At 42.7% G+C, this 27557-nt stretch overlaps 1 protein-coding gene across 2 annotated transcripts; it reads right to left on the reverse strand.

Moving 5' to 3' along the window:
• Positions 1-501: 501 nt before the first annotated feature.
• TMEM87A (transmembrane protein 87A) lies at positions 502-27413 on the reverse strand. Of its 2 annotated transcripts, none has more exons than XM_081211792.1 (19): positions 27211-27413; positions 23612-23672; positions 21594-21691; positions 19543-19659; positions 18655-18744; positions 18229-18394; positions 15714-15775; positions 13870-14053; positions 13343-13442; positions 12493-12586; positions 10888-10963; positions 7779-7883; positions 6076-6134; positions 5756-5859; positions 4758-4831; positions 4406-4467; positions 3750-3805; positions 2938-2968; positions 502-1385 (listed from the first exon to the last, which is right to left on the reverse strand). In XM_081211792.1, exons 1-19 carry the CDS (start codon positions 27370-27372, stop codon positions 1344-1346), a joined length of 1743 nt encoding a protein of 580 aa, XP_081067918.1. In that variant the 5' UTR covers positions 27373-27413; the 3' UTR covers positions 502-1343. The 2 variants fall into 2 exon arrangements, with proteins under 2 accessions (XP_081067918.1, XP_081067919.1); XM_081211793.1 differs by lacking the exon at positions 10888-10963 and adding an exon at positions 9827-9899 and having other exon boundaries at positions 27211-27412.
• Positions 27414-27557: the final 144 nt, after the last annotated feature.

Consider the following 27557-nt stretch of genomic DNA (forward strand, 5'->3'; position numbering starts at 1 on the left):
ACTGCATCAGAATGATGCCATACTGTGGCTTAATAATCCCAGGACAAGTACTGGGGGACCTGGAAGCTGGCAAGGATATGCAGTGCAGACACCAGGTCTATTCAGGAGTTATTTGAGAAGAGCAACAGGAACAAGCTGCTATCTGAAGTCACAGTTCTGTGTAGAATATGTGAACATTTAGGATAGGTTAGTCTGACATATACAAACTTTTAGGATAGGACTGCACAACTTGTGGCCTAACACACCCCGACTGCTTTTGCTGTCTGTCTAGAGCTGCAAAAGCAGGAAGGATTTGACAAACCACAGTGAATAAGTGCTGAGGGCCGGCTTTTTTATTATTATTTAAATTGCACTCTGCTCTGATTTGAATAGTTAACTGCTCATGCTCACACCCCATTGCCAGCAACGAGATATGTACCAAACACGTAAGCGATCACTGCATCTACGTATGCAAAACTTAAAATAGCCCATCTTTCCTTCACAGCAGAGTGAATAAAATTGCACTTGATCTTGCCAAAAATATTAGGAATCCTAAATTTCCCCAAATACCTCCCTCCCTCGTGATGTGTTAACTGTTTCCCATAACTAGGAGTTCTCATTCTAAAACTTTCTCCTTTCCACAGGCCAGGCACCAGAATCTTCAGTCAGAAGCTGCTACATCCAATAAAAATGCAAGGCACTGACCCTGATCCATAGATTATTGCACACAGCAGTTTGCTGCATGCACACTACTGTGGGCAAGGCTCATTTACAGATGGTTGATTCTGGCATCTCTCATGGGTACCAGTCCTTTACTGGGCTGGGGAGATTCAATCCTACACACACTGCCCCAGATGCTGGATACAGAGTTTTTTTTAATATACGTAGCATCTTACTGAGCTATCGCTGGTACCTGTCTATAAGTTTGAGCTTGCCTTTGTCTCTAGAACACCCGTGCTGGTTTGGGGAAACCATCAATCACTCTTCCCCTCTTCCCACTGTGGTTAAAACATGAGGGATTTAGCTGTAATATTGAATTAACCATTCCTCAGGCAGTTGTTAAAACAGTTTTAGATTTAGCTTGACTATAATGTTTAAAAAGTAAAGACGTGCTGCAATCAAGACGTTTAAATGGCTTAAAACCCACACTTGCAGCAGCAATGCAAATTCAAACATTTTCCTAGGTGTATCAACATGTGTGTGATTCCTTCCACAGTGATCCAAGCAAAATGTTCTTTCCTCTGAGAACAATGTCCAAAGGTGAACGTCACAGAACATATCAGAAGAATGCAGCATTCCATGGGAGAAAAACTTTTCTTCCTTTCTTCAACAGCAGGAAGCCTTGTCAAGCAAACTGTCCTCATTCATTCCATTTTAGATCTTTCAAAATGTGTGATCATTCTTTCCTGCAATATTAATATATGGGTCACTGTGAGGTTTCACATTTTTTTAAAAAAAAAATATCTTAACATTAGTGTACTATCCAAAGTTCAAAACACAAAGCAAATGCTTCTTCTATAACAGGAGTTATACTCAGAACTAATTCCTTTTAGGCATGGTTAAGTAAACATCATGTGACTTTTGTCATTCATGTGATGACCATTCTTTTGAGCTGTAAGTGAAAACTGTTACATGCCCTAAAGATTGACTGAAAGCTTGGAAAATATCCAATAGGACCACGCCCAGAAGAACTATTTGGCACAAAAAATAATGGATAGAAATCACACTGCAAGGAACTTTACCATACTGAAAATGAAAATGAAATCGAAGTGTATGCAAATGGTAGTCATACATGTCTCAGGTCAGAGACTGAACAGAAAATGTGTTTTCCTGAAACACACTCTGAATGCTTATTTATGCATTTGGAATGCATATTGTAATGCTCAGAATTTGTCTGCTGAATTTGCAGCATTCATCTCTCATCACTCCTCAAATCCCAGCAATGGCTTCCTGTTCCTTTTACTGCCTACACAAACCCCTTGTCCTTGCCCTTACAGCTCTCTAAACTTGTTCCACCCAATCTGTCCTAATATCCCAACGTACTCCTTCCCATGACCTTCAGCCAACAAACTCTACTACACTTAGCTGCCTAAAGGTTGTTTGCTCTTAAAGGATATTCTCCATTTCACCTTTCCACTCCATATGCCTAGAGCACAACCAAAATTCCTCAGTGAAATCATTTCTCTAGTCTTTCAAGTCTCTTCAAAAGCCCACAAAGCTTCACTCCATTTTAGTCCTCCTTCTCAATCAAACTTTAACTATGAGTAACTGCATTCATTCATTCATTCATTCAAAACATAGCTATCCTGCCCCCCTGAAAAACTCAAAGCAGCCAACAGCGAAGTTGAAGCCACAAATTAACAATTCAAAACTGATACAGCTCTCATGAGCGGAGATGGAAACAATCAGGTTTGGTATCCTGAGTTTTGTTATTGTCCTAATCCGTCAAAGTCCCTTTTTTTCTTTTGTGTCGTGTCTATTAAACAGCAAGCCACAAATTAAAAGTGTGAAACAGAACACAGGAACCTGCCTTAAAGTCAGACCACTGGGTTCATGTAACTCAGTAATGTCCACACTGACTGGCAGCAACTGAAGGTAGCTAGCCCTACCTAATTTGAACCTAATTTTGCATGTAAAGCAAGTGCTCCGGCACTGCGCCACAGCCCTGCCCTCAAATGCTTTAAGTGCACTGTCAAAAAAGCAGTGGCTCCATGTAGCAAATCATATAAAATAAAAAATCAGATGGTTAAAAGTTCCAAAGTACTTGCGTCATATAAAAGCTCTGATCTGTATTTAACAGTGCTTCCATTTTGCTTTTATTAGTTCCTTGATGCACTGACTGGAACAGATAGAGTATTTCAGTTTTGAGAGGCCAAAATCATTTCCTTAATTCTTGGGCTCATGACTCCCCTGTTGTGTCACAAGACTTAAATTGCTGCTGAAGGTTTGTTTACTGACCTCATCAGAATCCAGAAGCGCCGGGAGAGCACTGGATTGAGAGGAATGAAAAGAAAGAACGAACTTTAACAACAGGCACAGTACTGACAAGAAACATTACCACCGGGAATTTATCGCAATAGTGCTAGCGTGAAATGCAGGTAGTTTCCCAAGATTTAGAGCAGAAAGTACATTTTACCAAATGAAGATTTACAGCCCAGTATAAAAGAAAGCACAATACAGTGGTGCCCCGCAAGACGAATGCCTCGCAAGACGGAAAACTCGCTAGACGAAAGAGTTTTCCGTTTTGGAGGTGCTTCGCAAAACGAATCTCCTATGGGCTTGCTTCGCAAGACGAAAATGTCTTGCGAGTTCCTGCGGGTTTCCCCCCCCCCTTTTTTCTAAGCCGCTAAGCCGCTTATCAGCTGATCCGATAAGCCAATAAGACGATAATAGCGCTAATCCGCTAATCCGTCAATGGGCTTGCTTCGCAAGACGAAAAAACCGCTAGACAAAGAGAATCACAGAACGGATTCTTTTCGTCTTGCGAGGCACCACTGTAAATGCAATTGGCAATAGTTCCTGTCCCTAACGCAGACCAACAGGGACTTTCATGGGCTGCATCAGCAAGAAGCAGCAGGTCACAAGTTGGATTTGGAGTCTGTATTAGGGACTGCTAGCTGGCACCCCACAAGCAGAAACCAGAAAAAGTCCACACCAGTTCTAGGATGCAACCGGCAACATTACCAATATTCGAGAAAATTATTACTGTTTTCATTCATTTTGCTTCCAGTATATTTACTATAAATATAAGGCAAACTACATGTACTTACACGTCCGTCACCGAAGAAGGAACATTCTCTTCCACCCATTTCAAATCATCTTCCTGCTAGATTTTTTATTTTTAAAAAAGAGGCCATGTGTTTCAGAAATGGTTATTCTACTTAAAAACAACATTACATAACATTTTGCTATGAAACTACCAAAAATATGTTGTGTAAATTTTCCCTACGGAAAAGGTGATTAACTATATTTGACATTCCTTTGTCTCTTCCGCTTATTTTTTGTGGAGGATCTAAATAATTACGACATCTTAAATAAAAAGAAAATCTATCGTTTACAAAAAGATTTGAAAAAACTAAGCTGAAAAATATCAAAAAATTTCCTTTTAAAGGGCAATTAAATAAACATGTAATATCCAAAATGCCTTGTTTTTCCAGTACTCAAGAGCCATTTTCAATTTAAAAATACACACATTCCCTTCCTTCTTTAATTCTAAAATAGTTAATATGGCTAGAATTGATAATTCATATACAGTAGGCCTGTATACAGTTATGTTCTGGGGATCACACCTATAGCCAACACTGGGCACCAATTGTGCCATATGAAGTATGGGTAGGAGCATCTTATCATCTAGTCAAGCATCTTAAAATAATTTTCTTGAAAGTTCCACCACCTCCAACACTAGCTATGAGAGAATCAAACTTACTGCTTTGCTGGCTTTAGGGTTTCCGTTTGACTCTTGTTTTGAATTCCTCATTTTCATTCCCTCTGTGTAGGATACCAGAAAGAAATAAAGCTCATTCAACAGTGCCACCTGGATTATGATTCAAGTTTCTTATTGTTTTAATGTGAATCTATAATAGAAGTCCCCAACATCTTATTTCTTTGCCACGCTCAGAGGGGGAAGGAATATAGAACCCAGTTAAATGGCTTCTGGTAAGTGCACGGAAGATAGGCTTGCTGGGAAGTAATTCCCTGGAGAGGGAAGCAGGGCAATGTTATCAGGGTGGCCACTGGAACTAAAATTGCATTTATATAGCAGAAGATTTTCTTCTTACCAAAGCTCTCTTTCAGCATTGGCTCCTTCTGTTCATCTTCCTCCTCTTCCTCAGACAATGGTGAAAAAGCAAACCTTTCGGAAAGAAAAAAATTAATAAAGCACACACACACAGAAATACAAACACACACACATACATTTTTCACAGACTTCTTTCTTTATTAAGGTAAATGTAAAGGACGCCTGGATGGCTAAGTCCAGTCAAAGGCGACTATGGGGTTGAGGCGCTCATCTCACTTTCAGGCCGAGGGAGCCGGTGTTTGTCCAGACAGCTTTCCAGGTCATGTGGCCAGCATGACTAAACTGCTTTTAGCGCAACGGATCACCATGGCGGAAGCCAGAGCGCACGGAAACGCCGTCTACCTTCCTGCCACAGCAGTACCTATTTATCTACTTGCACTGGCATGCTTTCAAACTGCTACGTTGGCAGGAGCTGGGACAGAGCAACAGGAACTCACCCCATTGTGGGGATTTGAACCACCAAACTTCTGATCAGCAAGCCCAAGAGGCTCAGTGGTTTAGACTACAGTGCCACCCGTGTTATTATCATGTGTAATGGTTACATGTTTTACATCTGAAAGTTACCGGATACCAGAAATACTATCAGACCTCATGTTGTGTCCGCTTCAGGTTATATCTTTTCAAGTTGCGTCCCGCGGAAACCTGAAAGTACCGGAACGGTTACTTTCAGGTTTCGCCACTCGCGCATGCGCAGAAGCGCTAAATCACACCACGCACGTGCGCAGATGCGGCATTTCTGAATGCTTCCGGGGCGGATTACGACCACAGCTCGAGGTTCCACTGTAGTCAGACAGGACAAGATGGCTGCTTTGAATCAGTCTTCACCAACCTGGTGCCCTCCAGATGTTGTTGAGTTACAACTCCCATCAGTGCCTGGAATCAGGTTGGCGAGGACTGCTGTGGATCAACTGATCTATAGGACATGACTGCTATGGTGTTATTGTTTTCAATAATAAAAAATAAAAGATAATGTTATACCTCTGATTGTTGGCAGACGGCCTCCAAAGAACCATGATGGCAAAAAGTATCATTGAAAACAAAAGTCGCCAGATGGCATCATCCACCCACAGCTCCCGCCAATCCTGTTATTAAAAGATAGGTAAGATACACACCCAGGAAGGAAAGACCACTTAAAAGAGAGAGAGAGAGAGAGAGAGAGAGAAATGCCAACATTTCAAGGAGAAGCAAGGCACAGAGTTTGAATTAAATTCAGTCACAATCCTTAGCCACCAGCTTATCAAACAAAAGCATACTCTCCATAGCAGTTTGGGGTAGGGGAAAAGTCACATCACACTTACCGACTGACAGTCTACCAGCCTGAATTTCATAGTGGTCCAGATGATAAAAACAACAGATGCTAAAGAGTGGGGATAAACATACACATTTGGTGAAATATTAGAAACTGCAAATGAACTGCAGAACTCCTCTTTTAAGATTAAGACATTTTACGTTTTTTGCTTTTAAATCATCTATAACCATGGGGATTGCGTCAAGCAGCAATGTGTGTTATTGGGCTTGTGGTCATCAGTTGGCACATTTCTTTGTGCAGTAAAAGCCCCTTTGAGCATTTGTTCTGTATCTAAAATCTGTCTAAAAATATTTATTTAGAAAGAATTCTAAACTGCTGAATCTAGACTAATCTCTAAGCATTTTATGTAAAACAATATAAAATAATTATCAATAATACACAAATAAAGCTAGCAAAATTTAAATGCAATGCAGAATTATATATCTATTTTTATACAAATATTTTATTGAAAGGTTTTCAATTCTAAAGAAATAAAGAGATACAAAGAAAAAGAAAATGCACAAAAATGTGTTAAGGGAAGAAAATTATTATATGAATATATACAAAAAATACTCTAACCCATAAATTATTTTATAAACTGGATATTATTATCCTACCACTTACAGTATGTAAACATTATCAGCCTACTACATTTTTATAAACTCATTCCAAATATTGTCATATTTATCCAGGCAAAGTCTACATCTGTAAGCAGACTTAGAATTACATATCTAGATAGCCTTTCCAGCAGGTGTCTAGAGCAATATAGTGAGAGCAGCTGCCTGATGTTAATAGGCAGGGAGTTCCAAAACACAGTGGCTGCCTTGCTGAAAGATCAACTTCCAACCAACGTGGAATGATAAGTAAGCATATATGGGGCTTACTTAACTGATCCCAAGCTCTTAAGGACTTTGTATAGTAAGAGCAAAGCCTTGAAAATGAAAATAATAGACAGGGGAATGAAAATTCTGCTCTGGCAGCTTGATAGTAAGTTCAGTAGGCCTGTTGGGGTGAGGAATGGCTGGCTTGGCATCATATCCAAAGCTTGTGTTTGCTTGGAAGAAACAAAATACAAACAAACACGGCTTTGCAGGCAACACTAAGAAACAAGCCATGACCAGGAAGCCAAAAACAAACTTTAATTTCAGATCGCAGTTTGCCTGGAGAGAAACAAGCTGCAACTCCAAGTTCAGACATAATACTAAGCCAGCCACTTCATGTTGTTTTTTTCCCCACTAGAGGAAGAACAAAGCAGGAATGCTCATGCACAATGTGATTTATTTAACCTTAGCTAATGACTCAGTGTTGTGTCCAAACATGGCCAACAAGTCATGAAACTGGAACTTTTTTATTTGTTTTCAGGCATCCCCTTTTATTTCAAAGAATCATAGAATTGTAGAATTCAGAGAGATTCCAAGGATCACCTAGTCCAACCCCCTGCAAGGAGAACTCTCAACTAAAGCATTCATGACAAATGGTCATGAATTTAAACCCATGATTTAAAACCTCTGAGAGTCCACCACTTTCCGAGGGAGTCCGCACCACTGTCGAACAGCTCTCTGCACTTTCTATTTAGGGTACAGGCACTGAACTGAGGGAAAATTATAACACAGACATGACAGAATGAACAATGGAGTGGTAGATATCTCAAATAACATCTGGCTCAGAAAGGTCCTGTAAAACATTTTGGAAGGAAATATTTCTAAAACTCACCTGCTATTGCCAAAATTAGAGTGTTGGTGAAATGTCGGTAGAGAGAGAGCTTCACAACATTCCTCCTAAGTTTTAACAACTTCATTGTCTGAGTCAGACTGATGAATATGTATGGTAAGTCAAGAAAAATCAAGCTGGACAACAGGCATAGCCCAATTACTAAAGGTATTCGATGCAATATACACAGAAATACTAACATAACAAACTGAACCTGAAGCTTAGGAACCCTGATGCAATGATAGCCTATTAAAATAAAGAATGAACTTATACAAATCAGACACCCATTATTCCGACACTGTGTTTCAATTACCACTTACACTCAGCAGTGACTCAAATATTGTGGTCCTCACATAAGGCTATAAAAATGCTTTGGTATGGTGATCCTCAAAGGCTTCTCACTTTAAAAAAAGGCATATAAGCCCAACCACACAGACAGAATATGCAGCAATGGTGTAGAGGCCCTCTATGATACCGGGGCATCAATGTAGTGATTTGTTTTCAAACAATACATCTCCAGTGTTAAGCACGCACATGTGAACACAACGCTCAGTGGTGTCCACATGAGGGCTGCAGGAGAACATGAGGCTGCATCAGGAAGAGCTATGTATTTGCAGATAAGGAACAACTCTTCCCACTTTAGTTATCCAACTTCTGAAGGCTAGCCTACACATAATGACCACTCCCCACATTAATTGGGGGGCGCCCTTTGCGTGGTCGCATGCAGCCCCCTGGACCCTATGTGGCACCATTACCACAGGCTTGGCTTTGCCTTCCCAAGGTGGGATACCTGGAGGTCTCCGCCTACCTCAGCCAGTTGCCCAACCCAACTGGGGAGGCATTGCCAAGGTGATCAGGCCAGGTAGGGGGAGGGACCACCTGCCCACACAATAGGGGGAGGATCTTACCTGGGAATCTCAGTTGGCTCCAAAGCTTTTCCCACCCTACCCACCCTCAGTTAAGACTTCTTTTGCAGGTTAACCTTTTCTCCACAGGTACGCGGGCACTGCTACGTCAGGGTCGCTGTTGAAGGGCCGGAAAGGAATTCTCCTGCATTGGCAGGTTTGCCTTTCCTGTAGCAAAACACCACAACATTGGCGGTATCAGGCCTTGGGCAGAATCCTTTAGTCTATCTTCCCTAAATGGGGGAGGGCGTGCAGCAGTGACCCACGCCCCTCTCCTCTTTGCGGCAGCGATACCAGGGTTTCCCGTTAAAGGGATTGTTTGAGGGGAGGCTTTGGCCGTACGCCTAGAGGTTGTCATTGTTCTCCCCTGCGATGGCGGCGTAATGGGGCCGGGCTCACTCTGCTTGAACATATGTTCTCCAGAGCCAGCCCATCCCCCCCACACACTGGATAACCCTAATCATAGAATCATAGAATCATAGAATCATAGAGTTGGAAGAGACCACAAGGGCCATCGAGTCCAACCCCCTGCCAAGCAGGAAACACCATCAGATCCAATGTTCCCCAGATCCCCGGTGGGGGATTGGGAGGGATAAACGCCCAATGCCTGAGCCAAGGTCTACCCACATCTGAAACATAATAAAGTTGTGGCCAATTTTAATCCCATAGCACGTTATCTTGAGTCATTATTTCACATGGGGCCGCCCAGGGTTTGGGGGACTCCGCCTATCCACGCAATGTTTTCAGTAGAGATAGCTCTTCCTGCTACAGAAATGCGAAGGAAGCACCTCAACAATCAGAAGCCAGTGACATCACTGCACCAAGGTCATCTCCCAAACTGGCAGCCATTTCTTACTCTATCAGATCTGCCATGTTAGCTGTAAAAGTACATCTTTCACCATGTTCTTGAATCAGCAGGCTGTGAGTGTGGCGTTAAGCATTCTGACTCGGTAGAAAATCCCATTGAATTCAATGGGGGTTTTCCCCTTGGAAGTGTAGTTAGGATGACCACCTTAAAGAAATTTTGTTTGTGAAGGAAAATAAAGCAACAACAGAATTGGGCAGAACACTTGCAATAGATACCACCCGCCATGAAAACCCAACTCCAAAGAAATAGCAGTCCTTGAAATAAGCCAGTGAAGAAGGATATCCACCAACAGAGGGCAGTATCTAGGAAAGCCAGTGGAATAAAAGCCAAGGAGGCAAGATCATTCTGTGCCTAGAGAGACAAAGAGAAAAAGGCATTGAGACCAAGGCCGACTGGAAGCAAGATTCAAGACTTTCAGCGCAGTCCTAAGCATGTCTACTCAGAAGTCCAACTGAGTTCAGTGGGATTTACTCCCAGGGAAGCGTGTAAAGGACTGCAACCCCAAGCATGCAGTTCCCCAGAGTGGCAGGGGAAACCCAGCCAGATGGGTGGGGTGTAATATATTATTATTATTATTATTATTATTATTATTATTAATACTACTACTACTACTACTACTACATTAATGTAGAACACCAAATATGTATTTTCTTTGTTCAAAGAAAAAAGAGATTAGTATTAAGCCAATTTAAAAAAAATGCTGCAGAAATGCTGAAAGATACAAGTCCTGATCCCTCAGATTCACAGCATTCAGATATTTTCTAGATCCAAAACCGCACCGGGAGTTTAAGGCTCCATTGATGGGCCAGAGTACTGTCCAGCCATTCTGCCTGACAGGAAAGCTATTGATCTATTGAAAGCTGCATATTTCTGACTCCCAGCAAGAACCATTCCATCAAGCAGCAGTGAGGGGAGATTGCCCTGGTTTTACAAGAACTCACATAGCACAAAATACACACCCAGCCATAAACCGTAACATTTACAGCACACACAATCAAAGGGAAGAAAAGGAGTATTAATCTCATCGAAATCAATGGAATTTCAGTACACCGTTGAGATTTACACCCCACCGATTCTGAAATTTCTGTGGTTGGACCATCTGCTTATTGCTCATAGCTCTGGCAAATGTTGCCGTTCATTCATAAGGTGGCTTACTCACTGCTGAGCTCTAAAAACAAACTAGGAAAGCTTTAGGAAGGAATGATACAAGGGTAATTTAACTAGCTGTTCACTTCTTCCCGTACCTCTTCGTACAACATATTTTCTCAATCACCAAACATCTAGGATTTATACTGACATTGTTCATAAATGCAAACCGTACTACGGCACTTCTGAAAGGATATCCAATAAATAATACAGGAGTCAATGATAGACAGCCCGAAGTTAGCTACCACAGCTGTAACACCATGGAAAGACTGGAAAAGTACCAAAAAGAGAATCAGTTTACTGAAATACATGATAAATGCATGGTTAAAAGATGAACCACTCCTGCAAAACAGGGCCCAGCACAGAACTGAGGAACAATGGCTGCTACACAGTTGACCTCTATCAAGCACAGGACAACAGGTCACCCAGGGGCAAATGTTCTTCAAAGGATAGTCAAAGCCATGTGACTTCACAGCTCTATATGCTATCACTGACTTGTGCATGATTTATGTAAAACTAATGTTCCTCTTCATGTTATTATTATTCAAAACCCAACTCAGGGAAAACATTTCGAAAATGTTATACTTCCAGACTGCCAAAAATATTTCCAGTAACATATTGCTACATTTTTAGAAACAGATAATATAACTTATGGAGGATATCTGACTAAATCACACCCAGAGTATGATTTCAATGGGCCCACTCTATGACTTAGTTGAATACCACCTTATACCATGATCACCTGCTAAAATCCACTAAAAAAAGAAGTAACTTCCTTTTCTAATTTTACCACAGCTAAGAATGCACACTATCTCTACTTTATTCCACATGACACAGATCCGCATTATTTACACAATGTATTCACAGCTGGTTAGCTGGTCTTTTCAAGGTTCCCATATTAGAGGCATAATCACCTTTCTGCACACGGGGCTGTAACATTACACAGCTGCACAACATATAGCAATGAAGAAATGCAAACCAAATGAAAGTGAGGAAGAACTGTCAGTGAAATTTATCTTTTGAATGTGTGTGTGTCCCCGCGCGCGCGCGCACACACACACACACACACACACACACACACACACACAGGAAACAACAGATATGCAGGGTTGAGTCACAAAAGACAAAAATGAAGTCAATATTCATCTGCACAAGCCTTTACAGTACATTACAGTACAGTTAGATGAGGGGCAAACAGCCTCTGTTTAAACATGTTTGAGTGGAAAGAGTGTAGACCAGATGCACAGTAAAAAGGCTCATTCAATAAAATTCAAACATCCCTTATTACCTATTATACGCAGGTCCCGCTAACTGCATACTCGCTACCCAAAAAATCACTTATTGGCATGTAAATAAATATGCTCCGCAGATTCAGACATCCGAACAGTCAACTTCCTTACTTCCTAGTTTGTTTGTGCTTTGCTGTTCAGCAGTAGCCACTTTGGGGCAGAAACCACAGAGGGATGGCTATGGGAGCGAGATCAAACAAATCAGGGAGCAGGAGAAATTGGACAAATCTGTTTTTTCCTTTGTCTCTCTTTTGCTGATTAGCTGCAGCCATTTCAAGAAGAAACCACGGGCGGGGGGGGGGGGAGAGATCTGACAAATCCCACATTAGAAATATTTCCATAGTAAATAGTGGAAATTGTGGACTCATTATGTGAACGTGTGCCTAACCAACGGGTTCCACGGAATGCATTGTGTTCAGTAAGTGGAACCTGCGTATATACAGCCTTGCTTAGTAGGAAGCGAGGGTCTGTATATGAGAGGTATGAAATTGCAGCAAGTGATTACTAACCCCTGTGACTCTAAGGACACCTTCCATGCCAGAAAATAATAAATAGAGAGCTCCAGCCACCACTACTTTGTGAAGAGTAACTCCAAGGCGAGGTCTGAAATGAGAATAAAGGGAGAAATAAAAAACAATGGGAAGACATATATCTGCTGTACAGATTACATCAGTCATATCATCTAGGTCATCTCCAATGTCATTTTCACATCTAGGTAACTGGTCTAACAGGGAACTCTGGATTATAAAAGAGCAATAATATCAGCTGCAAATCACCTCCATTATCCTAGTACTGCTGATATCAGATTTGGATGTGAAACACACCCAAGAGCAAGTCCTGGCCAGTTTAACTGTTTTCCATCATAATTGGTCAAGTAGATGTGAACTGCATATAACTCTTTGACAACAGATTCAAAATGTATGAAATTTCAGACAAGCTAGAATTCACTACAAATGGGGTGAGCATTCAAAGGAGGAGCACACAACTTACAGCAAGCAGAATGAGGTGGGCACAGCCCACCTTGAATGGACCATTCACCTCAATTCCACTTGTGGTTCAGTCCCAACATCCTCAATGGGGAAAGAGTACATCTTTTCCTTCTGAGCCTTCTCCCAACATCACTAGAGCCCTCCTTCCCCTCCTACAGACTCCCCCTTCCCCAAGATCTGGTGTCTGGGCTTTAGAAAAGGGAGAGCGGTAGCAGGCCGAGGAGGCCTGGCATTGGGAATTTCCAGCATTAGAAGTCAAATGGAGGACCCGCACCCTTGAGGGACACTCGGGAGTTTGATCCTAATGATCGAGGAGAATAAATGATTTTCGGGGTGAGGACTTTGCTGCTTGCCCAACACTGGTACTCACTTGACGATGCCGTATCCCAGGCTCACTATAATCACAAGAGTTCGAGCGAGTGAGCGCTTCAGTGCTGAGAGCAGCTCAGCCAGTATCAATGCCCCTTGGACTGTGAACAAAGAATGCACAGGGTTAAACACACAGTACACAATACGCAGGTAAGAGATATATCTACACAATGGCTGAAATCCTGAGCACACTTATTTGGAAGCATGCCCCACAAAACTCTGAAGTAAATGTGTTTAGAATAATATCCATTAACTAATCCACACATAAAGGATGGCTCGGGATGCAAAACCACTTCAGAAATAAGATTTATGTTCCCATGACTGATAATCTAGCTGTCTTCATCAAATAAACACTGCTCCCTCCACAAAAGCTAAACTGACAGATATCAGCTACAGATAGTGACAAGAGATGAAGATTTGTATGTTTCTACTCTGTCACTAAAAATAAAATTGTTAATGGATCAATGGTTTCAAATAATCCATGTTTTTGTGTCCTCAGAAATATTTAACAATGTTATTCCCACATACCAGATTCTCCTTTGTAGCGGATATTCTGGAATTCCGCGTAGAAAACAGCTTTCTCTAACATTCCCAGTAAGATAACTGCACCAATCCAGAACTGGATCCTCAGGAGGTCTCGCCAGTAGCAGGCTGACCACGCAAGCCACAGAACTCCAAACAACACATATACAATGCACATCACCATGAAAAACTATGAAACAGAGACAAAAGAAGGATATCAATTTCAACAAGTTACAACCAGCATTTCTGTAGCTGTTTACTTATCTGCATTTATTCATCTAACAAGTCTTCACAGTTTAAGTAGTAAGTATGTGGAAGGTGAAAATGTTCATGCGGGAACTGCCCCCTCAAATATATTTTAGGACTAAGATTCAAGAAGAATAAAGGCAAGGCTGGCACAAGGTTTGAATGTGTCCTCCACAAACTACTGCTGGTTGTGCGCCTCCCTCGACTGGTAGTGCTGCTACAAATGCTAATCTTCTCTCTCCCTTCTCCCTGTATGCCACATGCTAACACTGGGCCCTAATAAAGATTTCACTGAATTTAGCTAAGCTTGACTCTGTCTCCTAGGTCTGTACAGTGGAACCTCGGTTTTCGAACACAATCCATTCCAGAAGTCCGTCTGACCTCCAAAACGTCGAAAACTGAGAATCAAATGTCAGCAAGTTCAACGGGGTAAATTGAGAAATGCGTGAAAACGGAAGCATTCACTTCCGGGGGTTTTTGGCGTTCAGCTTCCAAAACGTTCAGCAGCTGAGACGTTCAAAAACCAAGGTTTGACTGTATCTATAAACTTTTGTTTCCCTGGCCTAATGAGATCCTTTTCAGCCACTTTCCTGGTTTTACAAGGAAACATCTCATCTCTGACAGAAGCAAAAGGATTTCACCTTCCCACTGAAAAAAGAAGATCAATACCACTTTATTTACACAAAAAGAAGGATCAATGGTTCTCTTGCATGGTAGCAAGAGTTGTCTAGAAAGGGCAACATTAAAGCACCCTGGCATTAATAGAGGAATCATCAACACACTGAAGAGAAATAAATACAAAACAAGCAACAGCGATTTTACCATGTGAGAGGCAAAAAAAATTGTACCTGAGAAATTCAATTTCTGCATTAATTGCTGTACTGACAATACCAATCTGCTTCTACATTGCAGGAAAATGCTTACATGATTGCTTTCAGAGAAAGGGTCTTAAAAAAATATTGCATACTGCCATGTCATTTTAAAAGGTCCAAGTGTGTCCTGGGAAGGACTGACTTGAAAGGTGAATTGGGCATTGACGATTAAAGACTACATGCAAGAACTATTGCAAAGAACTATTCATCAGGGCACCTGGATGAACAACACTGGGTGGTATTCAACTAACATTTACTCAGAGCAGAAGCATAAAAATCAATGAACCTAACTGAGTGATGTCCCTTAATTTCAAGGGGTCTACTCTGAGTAAAATTTAGTTGAATACCACTCACTTTCCATTTCTCAAGCTGTGTCTGTTTTCTCAACCATAGCTGTATAGTCGTTTTACTACTGACCCATCCTAACCCACACTTACCTGTTCCTCCACTATGCTTTCCCCATCACTCACTGTCAGTCTCTGACCTCTTACTACATTTCTGTGTACCTGAAAGAGCCTCTAAGCTGTTAAAGTAGGGACCCTTTCACTTCTGTGTTCTGCACAGTGTCCAGTGCCGACAACACTCAAAAAATGTTCAGTAACAGTGACATCTGATGCTAGGCTTAAGCCCCAGAGCTACACCCCCCACCCCAGTTTCTTGAGAATGGTCACTTGTCATCCAGACTTGTGAAAACTTATTTGTACTTGAAACAAACCACGGGCATCAACTTACGATCATGAGAGGATAATCTGCTAGGGAGAGGTATTCATATGGACCCTTCACTTCCACGATCACTGCCAAAAAACAAGCACAAGTAGGGAATCAGGAATACATAAGACCATGAGAAGAGCCTGCAGGATCAGACCAATATAGTCCCACATCCTGTTTTGCACAGCAGCAAACCAAATCCCTCTGGAAATCCCACAAGGAAGAGGGGAAGGCCCTCTCCCACTTTGGTTCCCCACCGGAAGATATCCAGAGGCTTTCTGCATCTAATCCTGGGAGGCACAACATAGCCATCGCAGTCATTGATAGCTTTATCCTCCATGAATTCGTCTAATTGCCATTTTAAAGCTATATAAGTTAATAACTATCATCACATGCTGTGGCAGTGAATTCCAAAGTTCAACTATTTATTTTTGGAGGGGGGGGAGTACTTCTTTTTGCCTGCCCTTCATCTCTCACTGTTCACTGGATGCCCTGGGTTCTAATATTATGAGGAAGAAAAAAAATCTATCCATGCTTTCCCTATAATGCACAATGTCCCTTCCTATTCACCGTTTCCCCCCTTCTAAACTAAAAAGCCCTAAGCATTGCAACCTTTCCCATTGGGTGGTTGCTTCAGCTGCCAGATTATTGTGCTTGACTTTTTCTGCATCTTTTCCAGCTCTACAATATTTTTTTTTAAGATTTATTTATTTAGGAGACCACAGGGTGGTTTACAGCAAAATCAAACAAAATAAGAGCAATATATGTGTCAGAGCTGCCCGAGGTCCCAGCTCACAGAGGACCAACGCCAGTTCGTCGTTATATACAAAAGTCTTTATTGAAGTTCAGTTTCAATTACACAGCCGTAGCGTGCAGCTCTACGTCTGAAACTCTAGACCGCTGAAGCTCCGTCTGAATCTCCTCCCCCCAGACACCAGTTTAAGACTCTAGCCTTGCTCCACCTCTTCCGTTGCTCTTTCCTCCTCTGGGTCCTCCTGTCAGCTGGGGTCTCGCCCTTCCTAGACTCTTCTGACGCTGAATCCCCTGAGTCTTCTCCCTGCCTCCGGCGGGCTTTAGGACCTGGTTCCCAATCCAGGTTTTCTGCTGTCCCACGCGCCTGTACATTCGAACTTGGCGCGCGCGCCCAGCCGGCAACCTTCCTCCTGACCGTTACACTGCTCCTGTCACTGCTTCCCCCTTCGGGGAGGCTAGCTGGACCCGACCTCCCCTCCGTTCCCCCACTCTCCAATGGAGGCGTGGTCAGCCCTGACTCATCTTCTCTCCCTGACACATGGGACTCTTCCCCCCCACTACGCTCTGGTGGGGAAGCTGGTCCTGATTTCCAGCTGCTGCTTTGGGAGTCCCCGCTGGCCCCTTGTTTCTGGTGTGTCCCCCCTGGGACCCCCCTCGCCCTGACCATCGGCGCCTCCTTCTGGGAATCTTCTGATTCGCTGGAGAAGCTCATGGAATCTCTCGGGTCACTGCTATATTCCCCTACGCTGCCCTCAGATTCTTCCCCTTCGCTCTCCATTTCCTCTCTCCCCTGTGCCTCTGTTCCTGAGCCCCTGACAATATGAAACAACACAACCACTAAAAACATAAAGCAGCAACTCACAACAATTTACTAATAGTAGCAGTAACAACCAGCGACCACAAAGATTCTATTCAGTGAATTCATGTAAGGATATTCCAGAATTCTTCTTGCTTTTGCCCTCCACAGTGCAATTATGGAAGTATTTTATTATTATTATTATTTTATCATGGTACACTGAGAAAGAAAGTAACAGCCTCTACTCTTCTAATGGTCACATAAGCTAGTAGTAAAAGAGCTGGCAAACTGCTTCTTTAACAGATTGTTCATTCAAATACAGGAAGAAGTACAATCAGATTACTGCCTGCATACACATCCTTTAATGGCAGAACAAGGAGTGGTCTGAGCCTCTCCTTTTTCTCTACTAAAATTTATGAAGAAATCCCCACGTATTGGCAACATTCCAGAAATACATGGGATTTTAAACATCTATCCAGTGCTTTTTTTCTGGAGGGGATGCAGAGGGACACATACCCCTAAACATTTTGTGAATCAAAGTTTGGCCTCATTGAGGGGCAGTATTTCAATATGAGTAGGGAAATGAGAGTACCCCTAAACATTTTTTAGGGGGAAAAGCATTGTATCTATCTAGCTATCTATCTAGCTAGCTAGCTAAATATGGGGCTACCATTTTCTCTCTCTTGCTCTTAAGGAAAAAGGAGCGCCAACTGGGGGGGAAAGTATCAAATAGACTCCAAGAATTGAAGTGTCTGCAGCCATTACTACACTTGAATGCCCAAGGCCTGGTATACAATAGCAATGAACTCTTGCCTCCTTCCCCTTCTGGAATCCAGTCCGACAACACTTGGCATCCACGGCTACACCTGCAGCAAGCTCAAGGCTCACTTTGAAAATTTGCCGCAGATACAATCCTGGAGATCAAACAGCGAGTTGTCTAAGTATTTAAAACAAACTTCAAACATCAATGAACTACTGCGCATGGCTCACTGTGAAAATGTGTTCCCTGTGGCTCAGAGGAAGCTGTAACTTTTGGCAATTCATCACTTGTCGCTCTTTTAGTTTTCACATTGGCATCCTTTGAGGATACAATTCCAATCTGCACAATAAAGATATAAGGCCCATCTTGCCAGGTTCTCATCACAGCATTCATTGCCTGGGAGAAAAAAGAAAAAGGAAAGGAGGGCAATCTAATCTAAGCCACAAATCAGCATACAGTTTGTACAAATCTATCATGTGCACTATGAAATCAGCATTAGGCATGTTCAAATCCTAGTGGTTTTAATGGGGGAAAGCCAAGCACAAACATTATCAGCAGTACACACAAGCCAACCAGTAGCCAGGCAGAGGGACCAAGAACGATCCAACACAAAAGTGATCCACTCCTGTATAATATAGCACCTCTCTCATACTTACAGAATTCTCTGATACGATAGTATAGTTTGCTCCATCCTCTTGTTTTCCACCTGAGAGGGGTTCTGGGTGAACAAATTCTTTGTAGAAAATCTAGTAAAAAAATTAAAAATTCTTTATGTGCATGTATATACACATATATATACAGAAAGACACCCACCCACCCAAAAAACAACCACCATACTGGCAAAGCATTATATACTTGTGTGTGTTCCAGAAGAAATAAAAAATGGATACCTAGAATTTCAGATAAGCAAAAATACTCTTTACTTTAGTGTTACAATGACACAGAACTATGTGGGGACTGAGTTCAAGTACGCAGAAGTTTTAGATTTTAAAAATGTATATTGTCCCAATGTACGCCCTCTAATAAAATAGTAATAAAAGAAGCATTTTTAATTAAATATATAATACATATTAACATTTTACAATATAATTCAAAAAAGAAAAAGGGAAAATATTCTATATATCTATATAATTACTTAACCCAAAAAACTCCTTATTGTGTCATACTACAACAATGCAGCAACATTTTACTTACTTAGTCATAGCCATTTTTTATAGCACCCTTCAATTAAAAGCTCCAAGTGCAGTTTACGTAAAAAAGAGAATAAAATAATAATTAAAATGCAAATAAAATGCACCCAAACCATCATACAGGCCAAATAGGACCTATAAATAGAAACATCACACTTCACTCAGAGCCCAGTCTCCTTATAACCCCATCTTTCAGGGAGTTTCTGTCCCTTAGTAATTCACATGGCCTTTTGCATAGGCAGCATGATGCCACAAGCTCTTTCAGGGCCAGTAATATGGATATATGTGTACCTTCAAGACACCAGAAAACCTTAGCTCCAACAATTTCCCCCAACCTGCCTCCTTCCACCCTACCTGCGGTCTGAAGAGTTCAGAGCAGTTGGGGAAGTAGCGTGAAGACATGGCGTAGTATCCTGGCCAGCCTGGCCGGTTTTCTACAGTACTTCCAACGTAAACTTCTGCCTGCTCATCCTGTCAAGACAACATGGCATGACTCTATCTGGCTGAAGGGTCAGTGAAAACAAGGGGTTAACTCAAGAAGCAGCTAAGAAACTGAAAAGATATCCAACCCTGCATCTCACCTAAAACATCAACGCCAGGCACCCCATTAAAAGGATACAGTAACAGATGATGCAAAAGATAGGTTGATTTTTCATTTTTAAAATGAAAAGAACTTTGAAAAGAACTTTTAAAAAACAAAATCTCAAAGCGGGCCACACATATTACAATCATAAAATAATAAGGGAAAGGTCAATACATATCAAAATGCAATTTAAAAATCCAGTTGAGCGTTAGGCAAAATATTAAAATAGAAATACTGAAATTATGCCTGTGGGCTGTTACAACACTTTGAAGGAATGACATTGTGGCCTGTGACCCTAAGGAGTTACAGACAGCGGAGATAAAACTGGGTTAGGCGGTCAAAATGTCTTCTATCAAGGCAGCTTAGTTTGCTCCTTTCATGACACCATTAAAGGGCACTGATTTTATATCTACAGTTTCCAGGAAGGTTCCCCCTTTAAGTAGTAAACTCCTCCCATGAAATACAGGGCAGGGAAAATAGAATCACAGAATCATAATGCTGGAAGGGACCCTAAGGACCGTCTTGTCCAACCCTCTGCAATGCAGGAATATGCAGCTGTCCCATACGGGGCTCGAACTTGCAACCTTGGCATTACTGGGGAGAATTCAAGCAGCAACATGAGAGAGGGTTCCGCTTTGTGGTTGTTATCAGATGTCCCAGCAAGGGAGGAGGAGTTGGTTGAGTCAGTCCCGCTTCCTGAGAGAAGTTCCTAGGGCAGGTGAAGTGGAGTCTGGCCAATCAGCAGGGCTGGCCAAATTCGAGGTGGAGGGAGAATCGGAGGGTTGAACTTGGGTCCCATTACAGTGGTACCTCAGGTTACATACGCTTCAGGTTACAGACTCCGCTAACCCAGAAATAGTACCTCAGGTACTTTGCTTCAGGATGAGAACAGAAATCGCACGGCGTCAGCAGGAGGCCCCATTAGCTAAAGTGGTACCTCAGGTTAAGAACGGACCTCCAGAATGAATTAAGTTCTTAACCCGAGGTGCCACTGTACTAAGGTCACACTGTCATCTGTGCCAGACTCTCCCAGCCCCCAGCAGGAGTGCACACTTGCAAGCTCAGCCTTCTCACATGGAACAAGAACCACATGAATTATGATCTGCCTCCCCTGTTCTTTAAAAGCCAAGTGGGAGGGACATGCGAAGTGTCTGGCCAATGACTTTGCAATGACCTAGCCATGTACCGTAGAACTCTGCTCATGGGCCTGAATAATATTACTTTTAGTTTGCCCCTTTTTGTTCCCTCAAGACAGCCAACCTCACATTTAGTTTGTGAACTTGTTGGAGACAGAGGCCGAATACTGTATCCTGAACCTGTAAGGATGTGGTGGAACATAAATCAATTAAAATAAAAAAATTCCTTCCTGTAGCACCTTAAAGACCAACTAAGTTAGTTCTTGGTATAAGCTTTCGTGTGCATGCACACTTCTTCAGATACACTGAAACAGAAGTTGCCAGATCCTTCTATATAGTGAGAAGGTGGGGAGGGGTATTACTCAGAAGGGTGGTGGGAATGGGAGATTGGCAGATAGCTGAGATGAGCCTGTTGACGACTCTTAACGACTGTAATAGGTGTTACATTATTACCAAACTTAAAACCATGGAGAGACCTGGTCTGAACAGAGACATTGGATTCTTATCTCATTATACATGACTAAGCCATTTCTCACCTTCTCACCCCTTGCCTTTTCCTGTAAGACCTATTACAGTCGTTAAGAGTCGTCAACAGGCTCATCTCAGCTATCTGCCATAATTTGCAGATTGCATAATTTAAGCAACAGATTGCATGACTTTAGTCGTTCCTAATGCCAATTCCTTACCCCAAAATTGAAGACCTCATTGTAGCAGTCACAATACCTCAAGTACCAGCTGACATTGTAGCCTTGAGATGGATCACATGCACTTTCCTCGCCTTCAACTAAAGAAATAAGAGAAGTATGGTACTTAAGAAACACAGGAAGCATCATATTCTCTTTGTATTACTAAAAGGTTCTTGATAGCATCTCATTAACCCCACTATGAGGGCTTCCCTTAACAACCCAAGTCTTCTTTTTGTTTTATGAATAACATATTATCTATTTAGGCAATCTGGAAACAATTATATCAATAATGCTTTTTAATCCAAATATTGGACTCAACATACCACATCATCCCCCATCTATGATAGACTAGCACAGCACTTGCACTAATTGCAAGTAATCCAGCCTGGCAAGATCCTTTCCATACAAAGGAGTGCTTTGCTGACACAGCAGCCTGGCATAATTTGGAACCTCAGCTTATTACATTGCAGTGAGGCAGGAAGATTGAGAGAGCTGCATCCCAAACATCTAGCCATATGGTTAACTCTGATAAACAGGGTAGTTAATGCCAAGAACGCAACCTTCAGGACAAAACATGAAATGCCACAAGCTCACACTAACAAATGACTCCCTTTGTATCAAGAGAAGAAAAGGGCTAACAAATGAGCTTTACAGTTCACTGCTGTGCCATTTTATATCGTGCCTTTTACGTGTTTTATGTGTTTTTAAAAGTGGCCTGACCAGAAAATCTATCACACAGTATACATCTTTAACTAGGCCTTTGCTTGATTGTCATCCAATGCCCTTTTAAAATGTGAGGATTTCTTTTTGGGGGAGGGGTATTCAGTTGTTTCTGTTTTTATTTGGATTATGTATTCTGTGCTTTTATATTGTAATTTTATCCTGTGAACCGCCCTGAGACTTGTGGGTATAGGGCGGTATATAAATTTAAATAATTATAATAGTTATAACAAACATATAACATTTTTATGCATGCTGCCCTTTTGAAATAGAAATAAAATCTATATACCAGGGACAGGCAGTAAAATGCTGAACAAAGCTTAACCTCCAGAATGCACAACCAATGTAGCCAACTTAACAAATCAATCACCTGGGGGGGGGGCATTGTTAGGTTATATGTATATGGTCCAAGGGACACAGGTGGCGCTGTGGGTTAAACCACAGATCTTAGGACTTGCCAATCAGAAGGTCGGTGGTTCGAATCCCCGCAACAGGGTGAGCTCCCGTTGCTCGGTCCCTGCTCCTGCCAACCTAGCAGTTTGAAAGCACGTCAAAGTGCAAGTAGATAAATAGGTACCGCTCCAGCAGGAAGGTAAACGGTGTTTCCGTGCGCTGCTCTGGTTCGCCAGAAGTGGCTTAGTCATGCTGGCCACATGGCTCCCTCGGCCAATAAAGCGAGATGAGCGCCGCAACCCCAGAGTTGGTCACGACTGGACCTAATGGTCAGCAGTCCCTTTACCTTTTTATATGGTCCATGGCTATTACACTGATTAGCCTTGCAGACAAATTTGGGGCAATGCTTGGAAGCTCTACATGCCAATTTTGTTTTTAGCAGACTTATTTTTTGGTACATGATTACTGCTTAGCTGAATGTTTGAATGCTTCATTAAAGGGAGAATTGAGTAGAGTGATTTGGTGGGTATAAGGAGAGTGAATGCCGAGTGACTCTGAATGTAGGTTGTGCATTTAAATTATTCTTGTGTAGTGTGACTGTGTAGGTGAATTACTCTGGTGATTGCATTAATTTGTATGTGATTTTGTAATATTTATGAGATTTGTATGATGATAAAATTTCATAAAGATAATGATAATAATTATACCCTGCCCATCTGTCTGTGTTTCCCCAGCCACCCTGGGTGGCTTACAGCCCTTTAAAAATGGTAAAACATTAGACATTAAAATTTTCCCGATATAGGGTTGCCTTCAGATGTCTTAAAAACAAGGCCAACAGGGCCTTGTTCAACTATTACAAAATACCTGCCATATTATACAATAAGCTATAGTATGAATGCACTTACATTTTAGGAAAATGGTAGTGTTGCTGAAGAGAATCTTTCCAAAGTGAAATAAATTCTTCTCCTATAGAGGAAAAAAAAGGAAGCAAACAGAAGCAGCTCGAATGGAAGGCCATCATATATATATGAGAAAACTTTAGTTGGTATATATTTTACTTGGCAATAATACTAGGTAAATACGAATATATTATATTACCCCAAAAATGTCAAACTCCTATGTATCTGTAAAAGCATGTTCTAAAGCAGGAAAAGGGAACCTGCAGCTTTCCAGATGGTGCCCGACTACAGCTCCCATCATCTCTGGCCATTGGTCGTTCTGGTTGAGGCTGATGGGAGATGGAGGCCAACAACTGGAGAGCCATGAGTTCCCCACCTCTGATCTCAAGTACTCCTCAAGAGTACATTACGTTTGTACTCTTACATGTTGCTTTATTAATGGTAGGTATAGGAAGTGCTAAAGTTGCAGCCACCTGCCCATTTGTCAGGGAATAATTCCTACTGAAATGAGAAATTACTTATTTATTAATTACTATGTTTCTGAGTGGATGCAGGTGGCGCCGTGGGTTAAACCACAGAGCCTAGGACTTGCCGATCAGAAGGTTGGCGGTTCAAATCCCCACGATGGGGTGAGCTCCCGTTGCTCGGTCCCTGCTCCTGCCAACCTAGCAGTTCAAAAGCACGTCAAAGTGCAAGTAGATAAATAGGTACCGCGCCGGCGGGAAGATACGGTAAATGGCGTTTCGGTGTGCTGCTCTGGTTCGCCAGAAGCGGCTTAGTCATGCTGGCCACATGACCTGGAAGCTGTACGCCAGCTCCCTCAGCTAATAAAGCGAGATGAGCGCCACAACCCTAGAGTCAGTCATGACTGGACCTAATGGTCAGGGGTCCCTTTACCTTTTTATGTTTCTGAGTAAACATAGACAGATGAGGCATCACAAGTTGGTACATACATTACTGTATACCACTTGTTTACTCAGTGCTTGATGGGTTACATCTAAATGAATTCCACGAAGAATTATAGGGTAGAATTCAACAGTGCACTAATACTTGCCAGATGGAACCATCTCCTCCCAAACGGTGCACTATTCTGGGAATTCTCCCAACCCTACACAGCAGATTTGGAGGAAATGCAAGGGGTATGCAGGGAGGGGAGGAGCGAAGCCCAGCTTCATTAACAGGGGTCCTTGCACTTGCTTCTACTAGCACAAAAGGTTAGTTGAATCTGGCCCCGTTATTTAAAGTGACACTACTTTATTTTTCATATTTACATGCGTCACCATCAGGATATGCTGGTATTTTATCTATGAAGGCTCATTTACACAAGCACGTCATTACTTGATGCTGTCAAGCAAAGAACATGCATGTGCTAAAAACTCCTAAGTAAGGAAGGTGATCCGTTTTGATCGATTCTTGTTGGTGATGGTGAAACATGCAGGCATCAGGTGTTAATGTCAAATCTTACTCATCCACAAAATCAGTTGATACTTTAAGCCAGCCTTCGCCAACCAGGTACTCTCCAGATATTTAAGACTGCTATTCCCATCAGCCCTGGCCAGCACCAAATATATCTCCTCAGTCTCTACTAGTCATGTGGAGAAAACTGTACAGCTCCATCATTAAGATGATGTATGACAAGTGCTTTTAGCACTGAGGAAAAACACCACATAAATGCTAATAGCCATGTACCCACGTACTTGGGAATATGTCCAACTGAACAATGGCATTAACTTGTAGGAAAACATGTGTAGGATTCCACTGTATTTAAAAAATTTTTTTGCAAACTACCTGCACTCAATTCTGATGTAGAGTGGCACAGACATGTTAATTAATTACATATTATTCATATTCCTTTGATCTCTTCAGAGCTATAGTCAACAATTTATCCAGTGCTAAGTTACCGCAGAGTATTCATAACCAGGAGATAAAAGCATTGAGATTTGACTCAGACTTAGTCTTGAAATCAGTGGGTCTATTCCAATCCTTCATCTTTTAACGTTCAGCCAAGCAGTGAAGATAATTTGGCCACACATATAAACCAGAAGCAAAAATCACAGGAAACAGGAGTGTTGCAATTCTTTTCAGTGTTTGTCAGATCATTATAAATTATCTGGTGTTAGCATAAGTCACTCTACTTTGCAGGATAAAGGGTTTGGTTTTGACGACAGGGTGACACAGTTCATTTAACTTGTGACAACACTCTCATGTCAGTGGGTTTTCACATATTTGCATGTGTGCTGCCTTAAATGTGGATCAGTTGGTAAACATTGCATTTGGCAACTCAGCAGCATCATTTAAAAGAGACGCTTTCAGTATCTGAGCAGCTCAAGGCTGTGATGCATACAATGTACATCAGATACTAAAGACTGCCTTTAAAGGAAAAAATGGCTACACATGTATGGTACATGATGCCAATGTGGTGAAATGGAAGACCCATGTTCAAATCCCAACCCAACCACAAAGCTCACTCAGTATTCTAGTAACACCCATTGTGTCAAGCTAGCCTACCTCACAGGAGTGTTGCACACATACTAAAGCTCTCTGGTGGGTGTGGAGGAAATTAAATAAGTATAAAATTGATGGGAATCCTTCAAAGAGTATATTATCACTAAAAAAAAAACCCTCATGATATTCCAGCCATGGACTCTGGCTGCAAAAGATGAGGTCCTGGATTCTGTTACTACCTCCATCACAAATGAACAGTGATCCTCTTTTGTGAGCAATGTAACCCTGGAGCAGGTACACACATAAAATTACAGCAGCTACTTCTGTGTACAAGACACAACTACTGTGATTCTCCATGAATTGCTCCTCCTACACTGCCTGCTCATATGAGCAGTTATTTGCACAGATTATCTCTGAAAAACAACACCTGTACCGTCTCTCGCTTTTTGTACAAACAGCGCACCCATGCATGTTCACCACTCTGGACAGATCCAATTATCCGTATTAAACCATTCCTTACTAGCAGCTAGCATCAGGCGATTCTTTGTGATCAATGTGCAATTTTTGTTGAAAAACCCTGGTCTGGGGCTGAGATCTTGGCCTGGCAACGTTTCAGCACCACAGGAACAATTATCTCTTTATCTCCCAGTGGGGGGGGGGGGCAGCGAATAATGAGGTGACGAGGAAAATGCACTCTGCACCTGCTCAGGGAGCTACTCTTCCTGGGTATTACTTCACGGACCACAGGTTAGGAGGCCAGGGTCTGAGATCGAATTAAACGTGGTGTTCAAAACGAGGAAGTAGAGCAAACCCTTGCCCGGGTGCGTAAAATCGGCAAACGGCACTCCCCGCAGTCACGCTGCGCTGGCAGTATGTTTGCAGCAGCGACGAGAAGCCGGCAAGGCCCCCGGCCCTCGATGCACCTGGAGCAGCGACAAGGCAGCGCGCAGGAACGGAGGGAAGCTCCGGGTTGCGCTGCTCACACGTGCAGCTTGGCGACGCGGGTCAGGAGACTCGCTCGCCGGGGTCCTAAACTGAGCCGCCAAAACCGCCCAAGGCGGCGGGTCCCCACCACCCCGCCAGCCCTCTTTCTCCCGGGGACCCGTCCGTGCAGCCCGCCGGACGGGACGGAGGCGGCGAGAGGGGCCCTGCTGGCTCACCATGGGCACCGGCAGCCGCCACTTGGAGAGCTGGCCGGCCGCAGCGGGGCCCGGCGGCCACACGAGCAGCAGCTGGAGAAGCAGCAGCGGCGGCCCTGAGCGGCGGCGGCGGCGCCACAGAGGCTGCAGCATCCCGCAGAGCGACGCCACAAACGCCGCCATCCCCTCCGCAGCGAAGTGTCACGAGCAGAACCCGCTCCGGCACTCTCGCCCCGCCCCTTCCGCCCCCAGGCCCGCCAGGCTCAGCGGCCAGGGAGGGTGATGGGGCCGCGCCGGATTGGCTCGGGCGGCGCACCGCACGTCACGGCCTTCTCGTCGTCACCGGGGGACGGGGACGTCACCAGCGT

This window comes from Podarcis bocagei (genome assembly GCF_964188305.1).
Source record: "Podarcis bocagei genome assembly, chromosome: 1".
NCBI classification, from domain to species: Eukaryota; Metazoa; Chordata; class Lepidosauria; order Squamata; family Lacertidae; genus Podarcis; species Podarcis bocagei.